Source organism: Falco rusticolus, chromosome 1, assembly GCF_015220075.1.
Source record: "Falco rusticolus isolate bFalRus1 chromosome 1, bFalRus1.pri, whole genome shotgun sequence".
NCBI classification, from domain to species: domain Eukaryota; kingdom Metazoa; phylum Chordata; class Aves; order Falconiformes; family Falconidae; genus Falco; species Falco rusticolus.
In genome coordinates, this window is record NC_051187.1 from 95,500,710 (window position 1) to 95,517,427 (window position 16,718).

At 42.1% G+C, this 16,718-nt stretch overlaps 1 protein-coding gene across 3 annotated transcripts in view; it reads left to right on the forward strand.

The window, feature by feature from the left end:
- Window positions 1–5,352: 5,352 nt before the first annotated feature.
- STIM2 (stromal interaction molecule 2) overlaps window positions 5,353–16,718 on the forward strand; it is a 73,836-nt gene continuing 62,470 nt past the window's right edge. For all 3 annotated transcript variants that reach the window (XM_037390819.1, XM_037390809.1, XM_037390830.1), the window contains exon 1: window positions 5,353–5,699. In XM_037390819.1, coding sequence (XP_037246716.1) covers window positions 5,489–5,699 — 211 coding nt within the window. In that variant the 5' untranslated portion in view covers window positions 5,353–5,488. The remainder of the gene's footprint in view (window positions 5,700–16,718) is intronic.

Consider the following 16,718-nt stretch of genomic DNA (forward strand, 5'->3'; position numbering starts at 1 on the left):
TGTGTAAACAGGTTGAGTCTTTGTTTATTTTTGAAATAAACAAAATTCAACCACAGTCTGCCTAGCCAACATCTAGCTGTAATGGCATATTTGTTCCCATAAGGAACTCAACAAATTGAAAAAAGGATATGCAAAGTTTCCATGCAAATAGGAGACTCAGCTGCAATGAACATTTGCTGAACATTCTGTATTTTTCAAGACTTTTTTTTTATATTTGTACTTTATTCTTTAAGTGTTATAGAAAAAAAATATCTTCAGCAATACTAGTGACAATACTAATTTAAAAAAAGCCTCAATAATTAGGAGACATAATCAAAAAGTTCTTTACAGATCTACAGCTCTGGTTTGCAGTTAGTGACTGCTCCTTCTTGCTGACTGAGATGTTGTCACTTTAAAAGCATTTTAGCCTATTACCAGCCAGTTTGCTCATTTGAGTGATACCTAGAATCTTGGTCTTAAGAAGATCATAAGGGCTAATCAGATAAGGAAAAAGGTTTCATTCACTTCCACTGTCTCCATTGCAATTTCATTATTGGACTGAGATAACATCTATGTCCCATAGTTTCTTAGTCTGTTAAGGGCTGGGAATACAGGACCACTTAAAATACTTAGTACAGTTTTCCCTTGAGCTAACGACTCTCCTTCCTGAAAACATAAGCTTCAGTAACTCAGAAACAACTGAGAAGGAATTCCTAAACTTATCCTCTCATACTGACAAATATGAAGCCTGTAAAATTCCACCTTCATTCAAGATTTTATCAAGATATTATCAGCACATGAAATCAGAGAACTAGAAGGTTGCAATCAATACTTTTTTTTTTTTTTTAATATAATTTGGGTGCAGGTACGAGTAACTTCCCTAATCAAGAGAAGACATTTGAATTTTAATCTCAAGACTGTTCAACATGATTGCTTCTTTCTCATTTTTTTATAGAATCAAGTGCTTTTTGGATAATTTACCAATAATCTGGTGGTCATTGCTAATTTGAATTTACATTAATTTACTGTCAGTTTGTATTTGCACTGTTTTTTGAACAAATAAATCTGATTGTATTAATGTCTACCTAAGATTTTGCCTATTATTTCTAAGTCTTCTTTTCTGTAATGTGACCTCCCACCATATTTTTCAGCTTGTGCTTTTTTTCCTGTTCTGCCCACCAGATTTCCTTCTCATTTGTTACTATCAGCCTGTTTACCCGATTAATATTTTTCCTTTTGAGTTCTCATATTTAACCAGAGCATTCCCAGTGTGCAGTTTGGGGAAACTGTAAATAGCGGTCAAATTTTTTTTTTCTCCTTTACTCTGCTGTTCAAACTTGGTTCCAGGGTTTTTTAGGACCAGCTGAATGCACGTATTGGAAAGAACTGTCAGCATTAAACAACTCTAACGATTATTTCCTCTCCCTTTTTCTACTTAGATAAATCAATATGCATAACCAGGCTAGGCAGATGATAAAATTGATGACAGAAATGGCAACTCAAAGCAGTAAAATACATGCTATGAAAAAAAAAACAACAACAACAACCAACCACACAAACCCCAAAATTAACTTTCTGTTTTGCAGATCAACGGAAGGATGGAGGACAGAACTCAAAAAAGCATCTCTGGTTATCCATGCAGCAAAGCACACTCAGAAAATTTGACTGAGACTGTGCGAATCCATTATCGGTAAGAAAGACTCTTGACTGAAAGTAACGTTAAGTGACTGAACTCTAGGCCTTGAGACCAGTATGCTCTCTGGAAAAAAATGAAGAGATGCACTTGTGGGAAATACTGTTGTGATACCCTATTGACAAGGTACTACACACCTTCTGAGGGGAAAGTGGCTTTATATAAAACAGAAATCAGAATGAAGTACCTTTAACTGTCAGTCATGCCCTCAGGGCATCACTATGCTCAGGAGCACCAGGATGTGTGTTCACGAAATCTACATAGCCACAGGGTGCCCCTCCAGCACTGCAATGCTCATGCCAGGACATTAGGTCCCATATCCATTGTAATTATATGGAGGTGAATGATGCCAGCTGTGAAGTCCCCCCCATATCTCCTGAGCCCTCCTTAAGCTGGCAACCATGCACAGATTTTTGGATATGCCCCTTTATAGCCCTGAGCAGCTGATAGTGATCAGTTCTCCATCCTGTCCCACCTCTGTGAGTCATCAGGATTTCTTCATTGCTCTTTTTCTCCAGATCTGGGTGTCTTGTGAAACGGCATACAGGTGTGCTAGGGCCTTGATCACCTTCTAATTTGGGTGCCATTAGTACAGTCTACGCTGAGAGCCCTTTTGCTGCATTCAGTTGGATCCAGATGGAGTGCTCCATCCAGCACCCCCACATCCAGGCGTTACCATTCATTCTCCATTCACACCATGCACACAACACAGCCTTTCTATTCCAGCTGTCTACACCCAAAGGCTGGGAAAACAATCTAAATCATTTTAATGACAAGCACACTAAGCCTAGAACCACAGGCTCTGCTGTTGACTGGGGTAGGTGACCCAATAATGAATGACCTGGAAAAGGCTGAGATACACAAAGCCCTCTTTCTCTTCTCTTTACTAGCAAGGTCAGGCCTCACATATCTCCATGCCTGGTGGCAAAGTTTGGAGGATGAGGCTGCTATCAACTGCAAAGGAATGTTGCATGAGGGCTACTTCAGCAAATTAGATGTTTACAGGTCCTTAGGGCTAGACAGGAGGTGCTTCTAAAGGTGCCGAGGAAGGTGCTGCTTCCTATCACCTTTGAAGGGCTGTGACAATCAGGTGGGATTTCCAGTTACTGGGAAAAAAAGCAATTATCACACCTACCATCAAAGCAAGGTGCAGGAAACTACAGGACAGTCATCCTTACCCAGCCCCTCTCTCAGAGAAGATCATGAAGCAGATCCTTCTGCAAGCCATTTCTGGGATGATGAAAGACAAGAAGCTCATTTGGAAACCCCAGCATAGTTCTACTAACACAATTGCCTTCTATGATGAGATGATTTGCTCTATGGATGAGGTGGTAAGAGCAGCACACGCATTGATTTTTTGGCTTTTGCCATGGTATCCATGGCATCTTTGTAGCCCAGTAGGGAGTAGGTAAGTGGACAAGGCAGGTGGAAGAGAGTCTGAACCAGTCCACTCAAAAAGTAGTGGTCAACGGACCAAAATGAAACTGGCATGTGGTTATCGGTGGTGTTCCTCAGGGCTCAGTAGGGGGGTTTGACTAGATGAACTCTAGAGGTCATAAATTTTTCTATGATTCTGTGGTCAAGCCTTGCAGGGCACTCAGCAGTATTTGGGTCCTCATATTGAAACCACAAATCATTTTGGTTTCTGTGGATTAATGAGTGAGGCTGCCGCCCAGGGTAGGTACCTTCCTTGATTCTGAGCTCATGCAGCTGCGTCTGCATGATGTGAAGTGGCAGGGCATCATGAGGTATTTCCATTTAATATGCTTCTCACTGTGAGATCTTCTGCTAAGGTGCCCTGGCCAGCAGTGACCTCCTTGCAACTCCAGAACAAAACTATTGCTTGAAAACAATCCGTTCCGTGCTTCCTGATGTGGCAGCTTATAGCTGAAAGCAAGAGACAAAAATGAACCGACTTTGCAAGAGGATTTTTAACAAGGATCATTTTCCACTTCAGGTCCGCAGCATTTTCGTGGAAGTGTGCTCTGTTAGTGTCACCATCTCACAGCTACTCTGATGTGTGACATTTCTCTATAAGACTCATGCAGCCTGTACTCTTTGACTCCAGTGGCTCTCAGTTAAAATAGTTCACGCTCATCCAGGAAACTTGCCTTTATGAAACCTTCATGTACCATTTTTTATGTATTTCAAAATTAACTAATTAATTAAATTAGCAGCTAGTTTCTTTGTTTCCATCCAGGGAATTTACTCTGCTCCAGCTCCCCTCCCTGAAGTTAAACAACACTGAATAAGCTTTTGTAAGATGCAGACCTTTCATTGTTCTCTCTGTGCAGGATCTGGTCAGATACTGTTGACTGTTGGTCTTTAAAAGCTGTTGTATTCAGCAACAGAAACTATAAGGCCAAGCACAGACTTCACAATACGAAGAGAATTCATTAGGTGTACACACGTTTTCCAAATCTTCATAAGCTGTATCACTACTTCAAAGTTTTGTGGGTTTCTTTTTTTTTTTTTTTTTTTTTTTTTTAAATATGTTGCAGTTGGGATGGAGGATGCTTGTTAATTATGTTGCTAGAGAAATTATGTCCTGCTGCACTCAATGGTACTGTAACAATTTCACAGTTGGCTTTCTGCCAAGCAGCTCCTACCCCTCCATTTTATGCTCCTGTCTCCTGTAGGGTCTGCGAATGGGGCAAAGGCTTTTCTCAGGACCTTTTCAAAACACCTCTTCAGTTATTTCTTAGGTGTTTGGAACAATTAATCACGAATGTAATGGTTATAGAGCTTTTACTATCCATACTGTGCTGTTTTCTCATGTACTGTGTATCTGAGATGTTCGGTTTAATTTGGTCTTTGCAGGCTGTTATTCTTGTTAACCAACTCCAAAGAGAATGCTGAGAATCCCACAGCTCTGCACGGGACGAAGCACAAAAGTAGATTTTATTCCCTTTCAGCAGCTTGATGAAAACATCTTAAGGAAAAGTGGTTTGTTTTGTTGCCTTTTTTTATTATTTTTTTTTTTTTTTTGGCCAAGGTCTTAAGCACAATGAAATCAGGTTTAATCTCGGCGAGGGCTTACTTTTCGTGATTTCAGCTGCATGGGATCAGATTAAAACACCATTACTTTTTTTGTTGTTTTTTTAGGGCTGCGGTACATGCCGAACCGAACCTTCTCTCGTATGTCCCTTCCCGCTCGGAAGCGCTCCCCGGGGCCCGCATTTGCTGCAGTGTCGCTGCGATAAGGACAAATGTAACGAACTCCAGGGTCTCGTTTTTCCCCCCTGTAGAGCTAAAGCGCCGTTTTAAGACGCGGTGCCTTCCCTGGATGCGGCCAAGCTAACCGGCCTAGATCGGAGGGCGTTCGGCCACACGACTGGCGGCCCCTCCGGCCGCCGGCCCACGGCCGCTCCCCGCCCGGGCACCGACCCCCGGCCTGGCTCCGGGGCAGGGCTGGCAGCGAGCCCTGCCGGCGCTCCGCCGAGGGGCACCGCCGCGGCACGCACGCTCGCCGCCCCCCGGCGCAGCAGGCCCGGCCACCCGCCGCCTCCCGCGCCCCCAGGCGCGTCCCGCCGCGCCGCAGCCCCCCGGCCCAGCCCCGCTGCCCACGGGCTCCCGCCGCCCGCCCCTGCCCGGCCCCGGCCCCCGCCCCGGCCCCGGCCCCCGCCCCCTCCCGGGTGACGTCACCACGCGGTGACGTGTCGCCCGGGCGGCTCGGCGGCGGCCGCCGGAAGCGGCGGGAGGCGGCGTGGGACCGGCGCTGAGGCGGGTTCGTGCCGCCGGAGCGGGCAGCGGCGGAGCTCCAGCCCCTTCCTTCCTTCCCTGCCCTTCCTTCGCCTCGCTGCGACGGCGATACCCATGAGCGGCTTCCGAGCGCCCGGCGGGCGGCCGGCGGCGACCCCGGTGCCAACCTGCCTGCTTCTGCTGGGGCTGCTCCTGCCCGGGCTGCTCCCGCCCGCTGCCGCCGGCGGGGGACGCGACCCGGAGGCTGCGGACGGCGGCGGTGGCCGGCGGGGCGGGCGAGGAGGCGCCGCCGCCACTGCGGCGGAGACGGCGGCGGTCGTGACAGGTAACGGCTCCCACGCGTGCCGCCGGCGGGGCGGGGGGAGCATCCCGCCGGCGGGGGACACACACACCGGCTGCTGGCGGGGCCCTGCCCCGCCCGGCGCGGTGCGCGGCGCTCCGGGGCCGCCTCCCTCCGCCGCGGGCCAGGCACGATGCGGCTCTGCAGAGGGCGCGGGCCGGTCTGCAGGGGGCCCGGCTGCGGCGGCGGCACTGCGGTACTGCCCCGGCGGCGGCCGGCCGCCCCCTCTGCCCCGCCCGGGAAGGCGCCCGCCGCAGGCTACGCGCGGGATCCCGCTGGATAGCGATGCTGTTGCGACCCGGGGCCGCCGCTTCCGCGTCGGCTCCCGCGGTGCCGCCCGCCCGTGCGGGTGGGTGCCTGGGGCGCCGCCCCGGCCCTGGCCCGCCGTGCGCCTCTGCCGCGGCTCCCGCACCCGCAGGGCGGCTGCCGGGCGAGATGCGGGGCGCCCTCCCGGCGCGGCAGGGGGGGGGGGCGGGCTGCGGTGGCCCCGGGGCGGGGAGGCGACACCCCCCCTAGCCCGCTTGCGGGTCCTGCCGTGCCGCCGCGCAGCTAGCTGCAGCGCCGGCCGGGAGCCCCGTGCTGCGAAGACAAAGGTGTCCATCCCGCGCCCTCGGAGGGGATTTAGCCCTCGAGAAAAGTGTCGAAAGCTTTTCCCCCGCTTCACTTAATCGAAACAAGTGAATACATTCGTACAGCCGGGCTTGCGGCAGGTGGTAATGCCTGCAGTTGCAAACAGCAGTTGTGGTGAAACATTTAAAATAATCTAATTTCAGCAGGCGTCGACGGCTCTGGATTGCTTATACGCATTATGAACCTGTCTTGAGCAGTAGGAAGCTTTATGGTCTGCAGGCTTTTCACTTAGGAAGATGGGGTTTGAGCGTCAGGTAGTAACTCGAAAACATTTAGAAGTTTGTTGCGTCTCTTGGTGTGCTTTTCAAATAGCTCGCTAATGGGAGGGGGTGTGTGGAAGGTGGAAGAAAATCACAAACCGTACTCCTTCTGAATTAGTGTGCGCTTCTTATCAGAGGAAAAACTTCTGATATTGTTTGGAAGAGTATTGACATCCTGAGCTGAAATTACTGAGCTTCAGTGGATGAAACATGCATAGGTTTCTTCTCAACATAACGCTTTAAAAACGTTAATTGTAACTGCTGGAACTTCAACGGTATTCCCGCAGGAACTCTGAGATGGAGGTGCAAGGCTATGTCATCTAGCCGATCTTGTTTGAGGACACAGCATTTCTGAAATACAAATTGTCCAATCTGTAGGCTTGCCGTGTAAACTAAGGAAGTTGGAACATCCGCAATCTGTGAAGCAGCAGTCAAACCTCCCAAGGGTATTGTGAAAATGCTGTGTTGGAATAGCTTTTTTTTTCCAGACCATAATTAATCTGGTTGTAGGTGGTATTTAACAGTTCTTGCTATTATAGTGCTGATGCTGTCTACATTTCATGCTTAATCAATCTTGATGTGTCAGTGTCTGGAAAAAAGACTATTTTATGGACTATAAAAGTACAGAGATGCTTGTCAGCTGTCGTGCTTTTCCCCTGCAGTGAATCTGGTAAAGAAATACATTTATTTGAGAAATCTAACATGTTAAGACTGGATTTATTGTGCTACATGAGTTTGGTCTGGAAAATATTTATGGTTAAAAGCCATCTTAGAATGAGTTTTAATCTTTAGGAGGTTTTTAACATAGTTCTGTGTTCATCCACTCGATAAATAGAATGTTTAAGTTCATCACGCAAGTTTTTGCCTGTCTGGTAACTAACCCCCAGATAGTTTTAAGTTACTCTTTGTAAAGCTGGAAGAACTCTTGAAGGTTGGGAGAAAATCAGGTGACGTGTTCAGCGGGTTGTTTTGCTTATCTTTTAGGGAAAGAATGATAGATAATATAAAACCTGCAGATGTGCCATGGAGTTAAGAGGGATTGCCAACACTCATCTGGAGAAGAACAGAAAAAAACTTAATTTATGTCATCTTAATAGGTTTGAGAAATACAGTCCAGAAGATGAAAAGCTGATAAGGCTGTGCTAGGAAGAGGCTATCAGATACTTGGTGGTGTATGGGCAGCACAGCTTAGGAAATAACCCAGGAGCCCTAGTAACAAATCGATCTGAATAAGCAATGTTACACAGCTGGCAAAAGTGGGTGCTATCCTTGGATATGTTGATCCAGTTTAAATTACAGAAGGCATCTGTTTTTTTTCTTCTTGGTTGCACTTTTGTGCCTAGTTCAGTGTTAAACAATCCAAAAAATGCAGAGGAAAGTAGCAATGTGGATAGAGAAACTCAACCTATCACTGATGCTAAAAATTTTTTAAAGTATTGTTTTATTTTGGAGGGTAGAAAAGGCTGTGGGGAGTGTATATACAATAAATAGTTCACACAAGCATATTGATTTTTTTTAAAAAACTTTCTGTTTTCTTGTTAAGAGGAAGTAATTGTCGTGGGTGAGATTTAGGTTAAATATAGACTGGAAAGTTTTTACCTATAGCAGTCAAATTACGTAGATTGTTCAGTAAGTTCCTATTATTGGGGGCTTTTATTGTGTTAGAGGAGAAGCTGGCAAAGTTTATCTAGACAGAAAAACTAGATACCTAGACAAGTTTATCTTGACAGAAAAGGTATGTATAATGATTTTTAGGACTAGGAAAGAGCCTAAGATTCTACTCCTGCTGTATTTCATTGGGATTTACTCAGTTGTTTATATAGATTAACATTACTGTTGTCTTCCTGTGTATGTGTGCCTTTTTAATGGTGATATTTATAAAATGACAGCTGTATATGTAGCATCTGACACTGTGATGAAGGTATTTAGTCATAATTATGGAAATCGGATCAACAAAGCTGTGTTTCCACTGGATGAGACGTCATGAGGCGATTTTCTACTCATTATGGCTCTGTTCACTACTGAATTTGATAGAAAGTTTTAAGGAACCTTCTGTTCTGAGTCTGAAGACAACACGGGGTTTTCACGTTCAGTTCATTCATTGACTGTTAATTACGTTACTTTTTAATTTTGTATAGTTGTGGATTCTTTTCTTGTTTAAAAGTCTAAATTTAGTTCGTGATCATGGATTAATTTGTCTGCCTTTCAGGTGAGACAAAGAACCAGGACCTGTATTTGGCTAATAAATTTCTCTCAAATAATGGCTTGTAACACTGAGCTAGACCATTTTTAACTACAGCAGTACATTGTATTTACTGAAGAAACAATGGACAACATAATGTAACATTTTCCTGAAAGCCATTCAAAGATTTGTTTTGCTTGTAATTGAGTTTCCATTCTGGAACTTTTATTTATATATGTATATGATAATAACTTATCTATCATCTTAACACTCTGAGCTCTTCATATTAATTAGACTTTGGCACTTGAGAAGTGAGGCTTTCTAGAAAACGTGTCTTTTTAGCTGCAACTTGACAATTGTTTTAAGCCATTCTAATGTGGGTGGCTGTTGAAGGGTGGCTTTCTTGTTTGGAGTTGACCCCAGCTGGCCAGGCAAGCAATATTGTTAGCAGAGAGCCAGTAGGTGTGGGCATGCTCATCCCAATACTTGCAGCCCACAGGGAGGGAGGGAGCTCCTGCTGCCTTTCTGCTTTGTACCCTGCTTGTCCCCAGTGTTGTGATGAGCGCTGTCAGTTGCTCTAGCTTGCAGGAATGTGAAGAGAAACACAGGCAACAGAAAAATCGATAGATTTCTTAATCAGACTCTTTCCTGATATGCTTTAAGCACTAGTGCCAGTGCAACGAAAAGGCAGGATGGGACTGTCCAGGTGGGATCATCAGTGGGGAAGAAGGGTGGTCTGCCTCCTGTGATGGCAAGGAGTGATGGTTTGAGCATAGCTGTCCATAGAATTGCATCAGTAAGGTGACTGTAAAACTGGCACAGTGACCTTTTTTTGGCTTGAATAATCCATTTGGAAGTTGGTGGTTATGTGTGTGGACTAATACAGAGTGCAGTGACTTTGGTCATGTAGCAAATGCGCTGATCTTAAAAGGTTGTGAGCTATGAGACTTCTGTCACTTCCCTAGCAAACTGCTTTTTAAGGCTGGTAGATTTTTTTTTGGGTTGGTTTTTTTTTTTTATTATTCCATTACTACTTTTTGTTTGTCTTTAAGTACTTTATGATCTAGTCTTACTGTTTCTGTTGGGAGGATAGAAATTGAAAGTTCTTTTTCCACTAAAGGATGTCAACTTCAAGCCATCATTTGCTTTCTGATAGCATCTCAATGCAGTCATCTGCCCCTGAAATCCAGCTGGTTTCTGCTCTGTTCTCAGTTTCATTAGGTTTTTAATTTCTTAGCATATTCTTTATTTTTAGTAATAAGGAATAGGAGAAATCCAGCAAACAAGGTTTCTGGGTTTTGATTAGCTCAGTTGGCAGCTGGTGAATTGTCACAACTACTAGATATAGCTAAAAAAGCTGTAAATGGCTGGATTTGTAGAGGTTCTTGAAACAAATATTAAAAACCAAGCAACCAAGGAAAATCTTGGCTTTATGTAGCAGAGCAGCGTTGGAATCCCACTCAGATAAGATCTCAAGCCCTTGTAACTTAGCCATAGCTGAGTATTTTTGCCTTACAGCCTTCCAGTGTTATTACCGTAACTCTTCAGTGCTTCTGCTAGTGCATTCTGCAGCTTCTGGTGTACTGTGAGCTTTTTTCCCTTGACTGTCAGCATCACCTGTTCTGAAGATTTCCCTGGACTTACTGTGGGAATTAGCCAGGTTTAGTTAGTATTTTGTGTTTCTTGTCTTACAGTAGCAGAGCTTGCCTTAAAACCCCTCAGTGACCCTCCCCGGTTTTTTTTGTTGGTGTGGTTTTTTTTTGTTTTTTTTTTTTTTTTTTTTTTTTTACTTGGTATCATCCCTCCATCAAGACGTTTTTGTATTGCTCTTTCAGTTATAAGCTGCTCTGCTTTTCTGGGGACCTCCTACCAGATTATGTCTAGCTGGTCCTATGCAGTTTGGGCATGATTCATTTTCTTCTAACTAACCTCAGTGATACTCATCTACCTTAAGCAGGTTGAGCTGCCATATATTTGTCAAAGAAGGACTGAACTGACTGAGGAGGCAGTTGATCTTGATAAGATTTCCCATGATGCTACCACTATGAAAAACACCTAAAAATGTAGTTTCCTTTTTTCAAGTTTGTATGAAGTAAGCAATTTATATCCTTTTAATTGATTTTTTTTAGCTTCCGTGCTGTAACTTATATGTCCTTTTTTTTTTGCAGTTGGCATCAGGGGAGAGGAGCATATTGAGAATAGTTGTGATGATGTGGAAAAGCTAGGAAAATTACTACTTTTATTTTTGTTAATTTTTAATACATTGTCAAAAACTCCTTGGAAGTCAAAAGAGTATTATTTTACATAAGAGTTGGCTGTAATTTCCTGCAGAAATCCTGAGGTATGAGAAGACTTCATTGGGATTAGTCTTTTATATCCTATCTGTGAAACTGGCTTTTTAAAATACAGGAACTTGAGATGTTTCTCTTGATCATATATGGTATGTGTTAAGGATAAATAACCACTATGTATTGTTGACCTAAAATAAGCACACGCACATTTTACAAACCAAGGTGAGTTTCAAGTTATTACATAAGTTAGTGTTATTTTGCTTTTGGATACTTCTAAGTCTCTCCTGTTACTATGGAAACTATCTTTGCATTTCTGAAAGGGGGAGGGGGTGAACAAAATGATAATACATTGTGAAAATTTAGAATCGGTATAACCAGAATATGATTATCTGGGTACTATAACATCTGCATTTGTTTACTTGATTTCTGTGAGCACTTGTAACTTAACTGAAGAGAGTTTATTACTGTATCTTTCATGTTTGTTTGATTTGTGGTGTTTTTTTTCATTCTTTTTTTTTTTCCTTTTGGACCTTTCTCCTTTTCCTTCCAATCCCAAAAGCATGGCATTTTTCAGAGACCTGTTCAAGGAATCCTTAAGTCTATATAATGAAAAGTACTCCGGAGTTTTAACTAAAATCTGTCTTGACAATTGAAGATAATGTGCTTGTTAGAACAGTTAAGAATTTAACAGCACTCATAATAGAACTGTTGACTCATTTGACTCAACAGAATTTGAATTAACAGGTAAGAACCAGTGACATTTTAAATCTCATTTCTGTGGTCTCTAGCACAGACTTTTAAGTTTATCAGGAGAAAATTTCCTCTCTATGCAGACAGTGTTATGCTGTTGCAGGCAAATATTGCTTCTCCTGTGATTCCTGGATGCAGAGGCAGGAGGGAACCTGCCGCTATTGCAGCTTGTATTGCTAACCACAAGCAGCACCACAGAAACTTGTGTAAATTGGAAGTGGTTGTTGAGGCTACTTGGATTGTGTGAAGCTTTAACTTTTGCAGTGGCTCAGAATTTATGGGAATGCAAAGATCGCTTTGATCATTTTCCTCTAGGCAATGCTTTCTGTCTCTTACCTTTTATTCTGCATCATGAAACATTTAAAAACTGTCAGCAGTTCAGCCTTCTGGTACTGTCTCCAATTAAAATTTTAATACCTGATTATTTTTTTGTGTGTATTTAGTTTCTGTGGTTGTAATTAATTTGTAAGAAATTGTCATTTGCTCAGCTTCTGAAACTGAGGTAAGCAATAACCAGTAGTTTATCTGAACCTGTTAAAAAACAAAGAAAACTTGTGGTAGAGTTTAATTGAAATATGTTTTTGTTGAATAAAAATTTGATGAAGTCATCTTGGATTTCTAAGCTCTGTGTAGTTTCTTCTTAAAATAGGAAACTTTCCATACATGAAGGTGTGGTATGGGTGCTTTTTCTCACTTTGTGGTTTAGAATAAAGGAAGGGGTTAGTTGTATGTAGTTATAAGCACGTTACAATATTACACAGATAAAGGAACAGTTCTTCTCAGAACCATCAGGTGTCTGTGTGAACTGAATTAGTTCAGATTCAGCGTTCTCTGCAAGTTAAATATGTTAATTTCCTTTCTAAATTTCACACAAACATTATTTTATTTTTAATAGTAAACAACTCCCACAGGCTGCCATTAAGATTGGTCATCAGTAACTCTTGATTGTTTCTTGGCTTTTCTTTTGTACATGTAGCATTTGATAAATGAGCAAATGGCTTAAGTGATTTTTTTTTTTTTTGGTTGTTTTTAGATTTACTCTGTTTACATGTAGAAATATGTTAAGTGAGTTTTGCTAGGAAGTTATCAACATAACTTTTGTCAATCTGCTGAATTTTTTTTTTTTGTCGCAGGATATTACTTGGAATGCATTCCTCCCTCCTACCCTCACTAGAGGCAGTAAGGAGGTGAATTTTTTGTTTGTATTTCTAGATCTAAAGCAAATAATAATAATAAGTCTTACATTGTTTGTCTCCACTTATAGTCTGGAAATGACAAGCTTGATTAATTTTTCCTCAATTTGAAATGCTATCCAGTGCTTTTATTTGAAGAACAGTGAGCAAGAAATATATTGTTAATGAATAAAGAAACCCATCCAAACCATGAGGTCGGTGATGATTTTGAAAGAAATATGAAAGTTAATTATTCTGAGTAGGAGACCTCCTTCTAACTGTAGTTTTAGTTCTAGATTGCTATATATGGAAGGTTGCAAGGTAACTTCTTGCTGTGACATGGTATGCCTATATGACAAATGCTGTTGGCTTGTTATTTTCATTGCCTAAAGACTTGCCAATTATTTTGAAATGAAAATGAAATTACTTTTTTCAGTGCTAAGTATTATTTACTGTTTTGCTAAATATTAGCAAATTAAACATCATTAATTAAACAGAATTAAATATATTACACTACATAATATCATATAGCTCCAATACTTACATTATAATTTGGCAGGAAGGAAAAATGTATGTATATCCTTTTCTTCTTGCAATTTTTACTTGCAAATGAAATGCATCAAGGCAGCCCTTGCCTTCCCCAGGGTATATTTTTAATTTTTCTTTGAAAGACCTAACTTTGCCAGTACTTTTTTGGAATATGACTGCCTCAGTCTCTTCTCTTCTACCTGGTTGATGTTCCCGGAATGTATCTACTGAGACACTGCTGTCAGAGCCATAGAGGACATTGTAGTTACTCTGGGAACAGCACCGTGATATGTCAGTGTGAGTACAGATACAAGACAATGAAATGGTTTCCATTGACTTCACCATATGAACCTGTATTACATATTCACTGGGATTTCATTCAAAGACTGCATTTTAAGTAAATTGATATTTTGGGTTTGGTCTTAAAATGCACTCCTGGTAAGTGGTCTTACTGTGTGTTGCAGGCAATGATGAGAGATCTGTAGCTCTGCAGCCTTTGAAGGATGTTGCTTTGTAACTGGTTTAAATGGACCCTGGTGTAGGCTGTTTCTGCAGAAATAGGTGCTCTTCCTTTGTGCTTGTGGCTTTCTGTCCCTCCCTGACTATTCTGTGTGTTCCAGCTGCTCCCTTAATATTATCATGGCTGGTGGTGAGCTAGTCTGGGGGAATTGATTGAGCTGGATGTTTGTATTAATTTTTTTCTCAGCAGAATCAGGCTTGCTTCAGTTCAGTGCGCAGCTGCACAAGGGTGTGCGTGAGAAGGTAACAGTGTTGGAGTAAGGTAGTATTAACGATTTTTGTAAAAGCCCATGCATGCCAAGTAAATAGAGATTGAGAAAGGTGGATAAAGGGGGATTTAGCTACTTGCAAAAAGCAATGTTTTACACAGTTACCACCCGTGAGGTTGAAAAATGGCATTCAAAATTGGTAAAGAAATACTTCAGCAATCCATAAAATTTGTAGAGGGAGACTTTTAAATTATCAGTAGAACAAAGACTTTAGTATGGCTTCTTAAAGAGAGAAGTTATCGTAGATGATAGTAACTTCACTTAGGGAGAAATTCATGCTTTTTTAAGAGTTCATGTCTCGAAACTACAATCACTTGCTTAGCATAACTATTTACTTATATAAAGCAAAACTGATGAAATGTGATTTTATTAAGACAGGATAATGAAGAGGAGTCCCATGCTTGATTCAGTTATAGATGATTGAAGGGAAAAAAAACCCACCTATCTGAGTCTAAATGCATCCAATTGACTACTCTTACACTTTGTTATAAAGGAATCCAAGTAAAACTGGTTGGTTTCCTTTCTTAAGTAAACATCCTTCCTAGGAAACTATGCATCTGTGATGTGCTTCTTTTTTTGTCACAAAAGCATTCAGAAACTTGTTTTATGTTGCCTCATGTCTGTTTATAGTACCCTCTGAACAGTAGTCAAGGCTTTAATTTCTCTTGATGTTGATAAGTGGTAAGACTTCCTCATTTCAACAAAATGGAAGCTCTGTACACAACCTCGGCTGTGATCAGGTCCACAGAAATTGCTGTTTCCTTACAAAAGAGTGATAAGCAATCACAGGTAAAATGTTATCTTAAAGAGGAGAAAAAGGATGCATCTTCACAGTACTAGGTCATTACAAACTGAGCTTTATACCATTTAGCTTAGAAGGGAGTGGAAGTTTGATGTCTAGTGAGATGATGAAGGGAGGGGGTTGGGAAGGGGGGGATTCAATGTAAACTGCTGGTGCCTGCAGAGATCTTTTTGGTATTTCATGATACTCTGTGATAGGATGATGAGAGGGTAGTGTTGAAGTGCAAGGAAGTAGGGCAGGGAGGGAAAGGAGGAAGGAACTTGTTTTAGCACTTTCATACTGTTAAGTGTGTACTTGGACTGGATTTAACCAAATAATTGGAGCTCTGATTAGCTGTTATACTTGAGATTTTTGGGAGTAATGGTGGATTGTTCCTTGGAAACAGCCTGGTTATCGATCAGGAAGAAATACTACAAATTCTGAAAAAAGGTAAATAGTATACTAATTGTTGTCACTTGAAAAGATTGTAAAACTAGGAGAGGTTTGAATAAAGCTTGCCAATGCTTTTGTATATATGTTTGTATGTATGTAAAGTGTGTATGAAAAGAAGCTGGCACTTGAATTTAAAAGATCTGCCCTGTGGCCATAGTTCTTTGGAAGCTGAAGCCCATATACTTCGGCAGCTGTGGTTTAGGCCTTCAGCCTGTCCTCTTCCTCATGCTGAGCTGTTTCAGTTTAGTTGTTGGGTTCATTTTCTGCTGGAATAATGTGCTGAAAATGGTGAAGTCAAGGTCGAATGAACCCTGGGCTGGAAGCAAGGAAGGCCAAAGAGGTGGAGGGACAGAGGGATGGAAGAGCACTGTGGAAGCCAGATGGGTTTCAGGTCTTAGGAGGTGTGATGATAGTGAGGATGTCTCTTTGCAACAGTGATAGTGAGGATTGTCTCTTTGAGGATGACTCTTTGAAATCATGAGTATTATAAAGGAGGCAACTCTAGAAAGACTGGTAATTATTTTCATGCTATGAGACCTGGGAGCATTGGTGGAAAATCAGAAGGTTTAAAAATAAGGTGTGTTCCACTGCTTTCCATTTTCCTGGGGGAAGGGGGAGAGCACACTGGCATGAATAGGGGGAATTGAACTGGGAAACTAATTGCCGTGGACTGTTTTGCCAACCAAAAATGGGTTGGGTTTGGGGGGGAAAAGTGGTCTTTGCCATCATCCTTTGTACTGTGCTATGGGCTGCCAACTGGTGCTGTGCAAGGCTGAACGAGGTGGACACCTTTAGTCAGTGCAGCTAATTCGTATGTTTTGCTAGTTTTTTGTAAAACTGCAAGGTATCGTTGTGTTGTTTGAGGCAAGATAATTTGACAAAATACTTGCTGTTTTCCATTAGAATTTCATTTTTAGTTCTGTGCAAATGTTTCAAGTGACTGCTAAAGCAGAAGGAATAAGTAAAATGCTTAAAGGAGAATGTCATAATTTTGTAGTAAGCTGCATTGGGATTTGTACAGTAAGTTTTTGGGAGGCGTTATCAACTGGGATTTTTCAAGTTAAGGACTGGCAGAATTTTTGCTGGTGCTGATTGAATTCATAAATTGATTTTATTGAACTGTTTTTCTTTTGTTGATTTGCACTGGTTTGCAGTCTTCTAAGTAGTAT